The sequence below is a fragment of the Brassica napus genome, assembly GCF_020379485.1.
Source record: "Brassica napus cultivar Da-Ae chromosome A3 unlocalized genomic scaffold, Da-Ae chrA03_Random_8, whole genome shotgun sequence".
Taxonomy (NCBI): domain Eukaryota; kingdom Viridiplantae; phylum Streptophyta; class Magnoliopsida; order Brassicales; family Brassicaceae; genus Brassica; species Brassica napus.
Genome location: NW_026013982.1, coordinates 25,905 through 35,025, shown reverse-complemented (window position 1 = coordinate 35,025; position 9,121 = coordinate 25,905). Strand labels below are relative to the sequence as shown.

The 9,121-nt window shown below is 34.8% G+C and overlaps 1 protein-coding gene and 1 pseudogene across 1 annotated transcript; both read left to right on the top strand.

Annotated features, from left to right (window-relative positions):
* The first annotated feature begins 170 nt into the window (after positions 1-170).
* On the top strand, positions 171-2,773 carry LOC125594160 (2-oxoglutarate-Fe(II) type oxidoreductase hxnY-like). The gene is made up of 10 exons (XM_048770473.1): positions 171-267; positions 1,049-1,129; positions 1,217-1,268; positions 1,538-1,659; positions 1,823-1,923; positions 2,011-2,069; positions 2,157-2,213; positions 2,310-2,355; positions 2,448-2,527; positions 2,616-2,773. The coding sequence occupies exons 1-10, from the start codon at positions 186-188 to the stop codon at positions 2,677-2,679; spliced, it is 744 nt and encodes a 247-aa protein (XP_048626430.1). The 5' UTR covers positions 171-185; the 3' UTR covers positions 2,680-2,773.
* A 5,350-nt stretch (positions 2,774-8,123) lies between these two features.
* On the top strand, positions 8,124-8,913 carry LOC125594164 (annotated as a pseudogene).
* Positions 8,914-9,121: the final 208 nt, after the last annotated feature.

The following is a 9,121-nucleotide window of genomic DNA, read 5'->3' as shown; positions in this document are numbered from 1 at the left end:
TTGAGTGTTGAGAGATCATGTCTCTATACTAATAAACTGTTTGATGTTATTTGTCTGTGTTATATAAGGCATGTGTGGAACATGGATTCTTCTATGTTAAAAAATCATGGCATCCCGGAAGAATTGATGGAAGGGGTTTTCAGGAGAGAGCAAAAGATTCTTCAATCTCCCACTAGAGGATAGAGATGGTTTCACTACAACCGTGTGATTTTCTTCGTTATACTCCACTGTATGCTGAGAAACTCGACACGTCCTTGACCACCATAGGTTTTGCTCATGTGTTTAACATTTTGCATATGGATTTCTGAGCAGATCAGATCCTTAGAGCATGAATATGTTAAGCTAGATGGGTTTCCAACCTAAAACCAATTGGTGCTAAGTGGAGTGGTCTATCCATTTTATATATTGCTAAGGATCCCTTCTAATATCCGATGTGGGACATTTATCCCTAATACGTCCCCTCGAGATGATGGCTCTTTGAGCGTCAATCTCGGAATGTTCGGGGGGGAAGGATCGATGGGCCGACTTTAGGCTGGATCGATAATGGATCGGATTGGACTGCATGGATCGGACTCTGATACCATGTTAAGCTAGATGGACTTCTAACCTAAAACCAATTGGTACTAAGTAGAGTGGCCCATCCATCTTATATATTGTTAAGGATCTCTTCCAATATCCGATGTGGAACATTTATCCCTAATAGATTAATGGAGGGGTTTTTAGAATGGAGTTCTTGGTGGAATATAAGAAACCGTCTCTTAATCTTTAACTAAAAAACTAACAACTGGTTTTTAAATATTTATTTAAGAGCTGGTTCTTACCTTTTTAGTTAAAAGTTAAAAGACGGTTTTATATATTCCGTTAAAAACCTCACCCTAAGAACTTTCATAAATCATGCTCCTAAATTCATCATTTATGGGATTTGAAACAGTTACTAAACAATTCGTATATATATATTTTAACAACTAAAATTTAATCTCTTTAAGAATTCTATAATCACCAAAACTTAAAGCAATATACCCATGACCGGTTCATCTTTCTTTGTTAGGTGATTCCAAGGAAAGCTTTTTTCTTGGCTCTTCAGAAGGCGTTCGCGGTCAGTGTTACCCAAATCAATGGCCTTCTGAAAGTATTTTCTTGCTACCTGTTCTGTTCATAGGTTTTTATCCAAATATTTTTGTCTTTACCTCTCTCACTGGTTATGTGTATTGTGAAGATCTCTTGCCATCATGGAGGCAAACCATGGAATGTTACTACAAGAATGTAATGTAAGCATTTTTCCCTCTTCTGCAAAGTTTATCTTAAACAAAACACACTGCCACCGCGTCTCGGTCTCAATTCCATTTCAAAAGTTAGTTAGATTTCGACCTTGATGGTAAGGCTAAAATATAGTCTATCGTAGCCACTTAGATCGCAGGTTTTCGTGTATTCTTAAAATAATATTATTTTCAACTTATTTTTATCTCTTTGAGCTTCCATATTCCTTTCCTAGATCAGTTTGCTAGTTGCGTTTAATATATTGCTTCGCTGCTTTAAGGTCCGTGGGTAGAAAGTTGCTCGGCTTGGTTGCCTTGGCATTAGATTTAGATGAGGACTTCTTCATTAAAATTGGAGCCTTGAATGATCCTGCAGCAGTTGTTCGGCTCATACGCTATCCAGGTATGTCTGTGCATCAAATTCCGGTTAATTCTGTTAAGACTGAGATCTTATAACATAGCAGAGGCACATTTATCCAAAACAAAATGTAATCAGTGGAAACTTGAAACATATTCCAGGAGTTGGAGTCAGGTTTTGATCTCTTCTCCTCTAATGATGATTATAGGTGAAGTGATTTCATCGGATGTAGAAACATATGGTGCCTCAGCTCACTCAGATTATGGAACGGTCACTCTTCTTTTGACTGATGAAGTTCCAGGACTTCAGGTAATTATGTCTCTTGATTCTTGTCATCATGCTATTTCTCTTAGTAGTTAGTAACCTTATGTCCTTACACTGTCTGTGAACTCTTAGGTTTGTAGAGACAAATCGAAACAACCACGCACTTGGGAAGATGTTCCTAGACTCGGAGGGTAAGTCTAGCTTCTACCTAACTTGATTTTGTAGGTCTGTTGATTAGAAACAATTGTTGAAAAATTCTGGGACTTCGTTAACCCTAGGGCGTTTATCGTCAACATTGGTGATTTGATGGAGAGATGGACCAACGGATTGTTCCGGTAAACTTCCAATTTTCTTTATTAGTATGGAAGTGAGTTTGGTTTCTGGTTTTGTCTGAATGAAACATGTCGTGTTTTCTTGTAATGGAAGTTTAGGTCTACGTTGCACAGAGTGATGCCGGTGGGAAAAGAGCGCTACTCGGTAACTTCTTCTTTTTTTCTAATTAATATACAAATTGTTAAAATTTTGTGTCAAAACAATTAGTCTAAGTAGAAGTTTTTTTTTTTGGATAGGTGGCGTTCTTCTTAGTTCCCAATCCAGATTGTAATGTAGAATGCTTGAAGACTTGTTGCAGCGAAACTTCTCCTGCAAGGTATTTGAGAAAAAACTTTACTGAATCTCAGTCCAATTGTTTTTTCAAATATTTGGATCATATAACTCCTCGTCTCTATATGGCGCAGATTCCCGCCTATACTCGCCGGCGACTATATTAAGGAGCGTTTCAGGATAACCTACGCCACTTAGTCCTAGTGTCTTTTATGATTATATTATGTGATGTAATAAACTTCTACCTTATGCATGAAATATGGTATAAAAATACAAATATGTTCTAGAAAAAGCTCAACTGTTTGTAGGTTTAAATTTTATTTTCCTCCAAAACTTTCTATTTTAGAAAACACTAAACTGTTTTATTGAATAATGAAGTGGCCATTTACTTTTGAAAGATTGCTTTATCTAAAGAAATATGACAAAAGAAAGAGAAAATCAGCCCGGGTATACTTCAAAGTTCAAACCATCTTTGGAGGTCTGCTTCGAACTTGTGTGTAACCAAGTGGTTAAGGATAATATTAGTTTCATATAGTTTTACTAATGTATCAAACTAGAGATATTATCCAATGTATACAACCTGTCTGGGTAGAAGAAGTACCAAACTGCATATGTGTATAGAGACGCAAAATAGATATGAGGGCTGTTCGTTTGGTTGTCGCAGGTACCGCGGCAGCGGCAGCGTCAACATTCTGCGTCAACTCTTGTTCGTTTCGTTGACGCAGAAAGCTGCGTCTGACGCCGCGTCCGAACGCTGCGTCCGAACGCTGCGTCCGAACGCCGCGTCCTGCGGCTGATGCCGATAAAACTTGCGGTCGCAATATAGTATGCGGCAGCGTCAGCGTCTGCAAAACGAACAACAACTGTTCTCATTGACGCTGCCGCCGCCGCCGACGCTGCCGCCGCCGCTGACGCCGAAAACCTGCAAGCAGCAACCAAACGAACAGGACTATGAATCATATGATCACTACATCTCCCTATAAAAATATACCTATATATGTTTTATATATATATGTATTATCGGCTGATTCAATAGATTTCAAAAAAATACATTTAATACTATATAAAAATTAGATATCACATTATCTGACTTGGGTTGGGAATGACTTCTGACTAATATCAAATATAACCAAATTGTATGTTACTAAACTACCATATAAATTGCATGGATCAAATCTTAATCTAAGCCGACTAAGTACTGTGTTTCTTCACTGAACTTAAATACAAATTAGACAAGTTTACACTGTGCCCAAACTTAACCTTACCAATAAATTACCACTATTTGGTTAAATACACATACTTGTATTATACCTATACGATCATTTACGAATAGTCTGTTTCTAGTAGCAAGATAGGCAATAATAAAATTGGCAGAGAATACCTTGTCCAGAGCAGCTAAATCGACACCTTTCTTGCTTTAAACTAGTTTGGTGGCGGACAAAATTTCCCATTTATATATTAAAAAGCTTTTGGATCCGACCTAAATAATTAAATACTTCATATTGTTGGAAATATGGATGGACCATCAAACTTTCGTTATGATAATTGCAATGACCAATAGAATTGGAAGTCCGCTATGTAACTAATACAGCAATATATTGTTTATGCAAAGTTTGCAGGATTGGTTCCTTCAAATTCTCTTTTCAGGATTGTGCTTTGTTTTCAATTAGCATCATTTCCCACAGAACAAGCCTTTGTTCAAAAAAAAATCATTTCCCCACGGAAAACTTTAGACCTTTATATTTATCACGCATTTAATGAGGAATTTGTAGGTGAATAAATATACTGCAAAATAATGCTAGGGTTGTCTAACTTGTATTCCTGTTTAACAAACCATACTGTTGTATTAATTAAAAAATGGCATTCATCTTTCATTTTCTAATGGTTAGTTGTTAAAGTGTTTAGGAATTATGACATCCGAATTAATTTACTCTGTTATATTTTCATCATCAGCCTAATTTGATTTTACATATATATATAAGAACATACAATTTTAGGGTTAGTACAGAACTGTATCTGGTATGCATGTATTTATAGTCTATGCATGGGATACGGTTTAGAATGTTCCAAAATAAATTGTACATTTCGCATATTTTGTGTGTATGTAATTTTAATACGATCGGTTTCATCGATTTGACAATATTGTATTTTCAGATTAGTATATAGATATCCAGTCTTAGATGTTTTCTAAGTGGAAAGACTAATTCCGAAGATGAGCATGCAACCTCTTGGTTTTAGAATTGTAATTTTAGTGTTACATTTTATTTCGTCGTATAAAGCGTCAAATGGACCCCACGATCAAACTAATACGTAACTTGCTCCCTCTAAATTATGAGTATACATTTTCGACATCATACTTTTGTACATGTACATAACGTGTATATATGTCGTTTTGCGTACGTGCATCGTCCGGAGCAATCTTCTACACAATTTCTTGACTAAAAATGTCTCATAAATTAAACTAAAAAAATAAATTATATTCGCAAGTGTCCAAGTGCAAAATATAATTTGTAGACGGTCTAAACAAACTCTAAGAGCACGTCTAACAATAAGTACAAGAGAAATTGTAAATATTTTTTTAAAAAAAACAATAAAATTAAGAGAGAGTAGACAAAAAATTTCTAAATTTAAAGTTTTTAGAATCTATTAGTAACCTCAAAATACACATGTCATCATATAAAGAAAATTAGTGTTTTTATTAACTTAAAAAAATAATATATAATTGACTAACTAATACTATTTTTTTGAAATTTATATGGTTTCTTATCATTGGAGTTGTTCTAAAACTGACCGTTGTTAAAAACTGTTGTCCCATTTATGGTAAATTTATCGTGCTGTCCAAAAATATATATGGTTGAAAAAACTGATTTCAAAACACCATGTGCCACAAACACGAGTTTTAGCTTAGCTCTGATCCCAAATCTTCTTTGTGAAAAGGACTATTTGAAAGGATTTTCGCCACGTCTCCATAGCATATCATCGGGGCCAGTTGAGGCCAATGGCAGGACCGTAGGAGGGTTGATCTGATTTTGCGCGACATTTCTGGTACGTGCAGTCTTTAGCATCGTCTTGAAGGCCTTTTGACTTTAATACCTTGCAATTTTACCGATTTCCAACACTTTCGTTCCTGAGTTTTCCGTAAGATCAGTTAACATATTACAACTATCTACCAAACCAAAAACGTTGAATGCCAACCTCGTACTTCCATCTTATTAAAAAAATGGAAAGAGATTTTAACTTCTTTTTTTTGGTCAGCGAGATTTTAATTAGTTAGAACTCCTTTCTTTCTTTTTCTCTCTTTTTCTAATTTTTTTTTTAAAAAACTCCTCTCTTTTTTTTGTTTCTCTTTGACATTTTAAAAATCTTTTAATTAATTATGGTCATGTTTGTAAAAATCTTTTAATTCAGGTCCTAAATCGCAATTGTTCATTTTTCTGTTATGGGATTGATCAGGTGATCAGATTGTGTGTGGCAAAATTTTTTTTCTTTTTTGACAGCAAGCATTTACAGATTCATGTTGCACTCTGTAAACCAAATTGGCAATTCCGCATCCATGTGAACAACGAAGGACGTTTGTTTCCTACCACTGCGTGCTAAGCTATCCGCCCATTTATTCTCCGTTCGGGGAACATAAACGATGTCTGAGTTTAAAAAAATTCCTTTCAAAAGCTCAATATCTTCTGGTTCTGAAACCATCTTCACAATTTATAGTTCGTTTTAGTATTGCGCAACCAATCGTTAGAAAAATTAACGACATTTTTTTTTTGCGGATTACAGTCGCAGCAACCAAATGGATGTGTCTTATGTTAAATTTTTGTTATGAGCTTCTTTCATTTATTACATAGTATTTTTCATGTAAACTAATATAATAAGTGAAAACGAATGAAATAAGTGATGCACCAGTCAAAAATATATATTTTATTCTAGGTAATATTTTATAGTTTTAACTAATAAGTTTTAAAATAAAATATTTTTATTATTTTGTAACATCTACTATTATTATAAATTCTCATAAACTGCTGAATTAATTAATATATTATGAAATTCATAAACAGAATTAATATAAAAAGCTAGCCAGAACAAGTTCTTGCAAATCAAATATCGCGATTAATCCATCTTACACACAACGATGAAATAGATGAGAAATTTTTTCAAACTAACTTTACACACAAGACATAATTTGCTTCCTTGATCGATCACAACCCCAAACTTCCCTCCTCTTTGGTTTACAACAATATTTACAAAATATATTTGTTTTGTTTAGTGCTTAAAATCGGACCGGACCATAAGAAAACTGCACACAAATTGTTAATTCTCTGTATACATCTTTTTGGTAGTATGAAAACTGAGATCCAGAAGTTGGAAACGCTATGAATCACTGAACTTATCAGCTGTAGTCTACAACGGAAGAAAGAAATCGTGCTGTTCAAAAGCTTATTCTTGATTGAACGTTTTCTGTTAGTAGGAACATAATTATTAGCAGTCATGTGTTTCACCATCAATAATAGCCCAAGGTAAAAGATATAAAGATCACCATTTGAAAAAAAAAAGTGAAATAGCAGAGCATATCTTGCTTTGCTGCCTCATTTAGTCCGGTCAGGTAAAGAGTTGATTAGACTTACATTTAATTTTTTTATAAAAATAAATAAGGGCTTACAAGGCTACAACCTCGAATTACACTTACATTTAATTTTTTTCCTAATATTTATTGTACGTGTGAAAAACTGAAACTGTCTCTCCTGCCATGAAAAAAACAGATACAAGAGTTATATGCACATGTTGAAAATCGTGACTTTGAAATAGATTTTTTAAAGAACTTCAAAAAGAACAATTCTTTGAAACTTTATTGAAAGATGGCTAACGTATGTCACGATTTTAAACCATATTTTTTAGAAGTGTCTAACATCTCTCTCATACATTTCCTAAAATCCAAACCAGAATTTTTTTATTTTTTTTTTAAAACAAAATTTCATGCATCTTAAAAGAACTCCGCGTGTTTTCATTTAGAAACCAACTAGTAAAGCCCTTAGTCAAAAAAAAAAAAACAACTAGTAGTAAATATAAAAGTATATCTTCTTACATACACTATTAATTTACGGCTCAGTTTATTGTGGACGTAAACTTCTTAACATCTATGTTCATAAACTAATGTATGTTGTTAACTACTTTGATTAATTTTGTAGACCGCCTAACAAACCATTATTGATTCTGTTCAAATTCGATCAGAATAATATAATTTAAATTTACCCGACATAGTTCAGGTGCGTATATTTTTATTTGGAAGGACTAATTAGACTACTCAAATAAACAAGTGTCCAGGTCAAGTCTAAATAGTGAATATTATATTATAAATAGTTAAATACATAAAACAAAGAAATCTAATTACAAAAAAAAAGGATCTTAACGCAGTCAAGGTCTTTTTTTTAGCTTTAGATATTTGATTTATAAATAATAAAAATGAATAAACATACAAACAGAAATAATTGCTTTCGTATTTGGATTTATAAATTAGAAGAGCAAACCAGTCTCTCCTCGCAACTATTCCTACTCTCTCACACCCTAAATACAAAACAAAACTTCTTTGTAATCTTCCGACCAAAACTTGTCTCTCTATCTCTCGTGTTACATTTTCATTCCTTTAGATGCAAGACTCTTCTCTTCCCGGCCGGAACGTATTCTCCGGTCACCGGCGCCGGAGAAAACCATAAACAGTTCAAAAACTAGAGATGATCAAAAGGGTGTTTCTAAGCATCCAAATTTCGTGGGGTCAGAATGAGACAATGGGGAAAATGGGTGTCTGAAATCAGAGAGCCAAAAAAGAAATCAAGAATCTGGCTCGGTACTTTCTCCACGCCGGAGATGGCGGCGCGTGCACACGACGTGGCGGCTTTAGCCATCAAAGGAGGCTCTGCTCACCTCAATTTCCCGGAGCTCGCTTGCCATTTGCCGAGACCGGCAAGTTCCGATCCGAAAGACATTCAAGCCGCCGCCACAGCTGCCGCCGTTGAATGGAAACCACCGGAGTCTCCGTCGAGCACGGCCACGTCATCTTCAGTCGCGGACGACGCTTTCTCCGACCTCCCTGATCTTTTGCTAGACGTGAATGATCACAAAGTTGATGGATTCTGGGACTCTTTCCCGTACGAAGAACCTTTCTTCATGGAAAATTATTAGGACAGCAAAGTCCGGCCGGCGAATGATTTTCCCGGTAGTGATGGGACATGGGGTCGTTACGTAAGTTTTGTCTTTATGGGGATTTTTTTGTTTTTTTTTTCTTTTACGTGGAAGTAAGTTTCCAAATGTGTGACATGTAAGTAAAGGTACCGGTTTAATTTTTTTTTTTTTTTTGTAAAATCGAACGTGATTAACAAAAGGTTTTGTTTATTGCGTTGTTATTTCCCAAACCCTTGAATATTTGGGTGGATAATTTATGTAAAGAATTGCGCTACGAATGTCTTTTATAAATAAATAAACGGTAAATTCGTAATTAAAAGAAGCTGATTTTTGTTTGCTGTTTAACCATAATGTTCTTTTCGTATTCACATAACCATGTTACTTTATTAATATTGTGCAAAAACAAAGAAATTTTTACATGCTGTGGTTTTTACCCAGTGCCGTGCGACAGTGGTGAAAAAAGAAA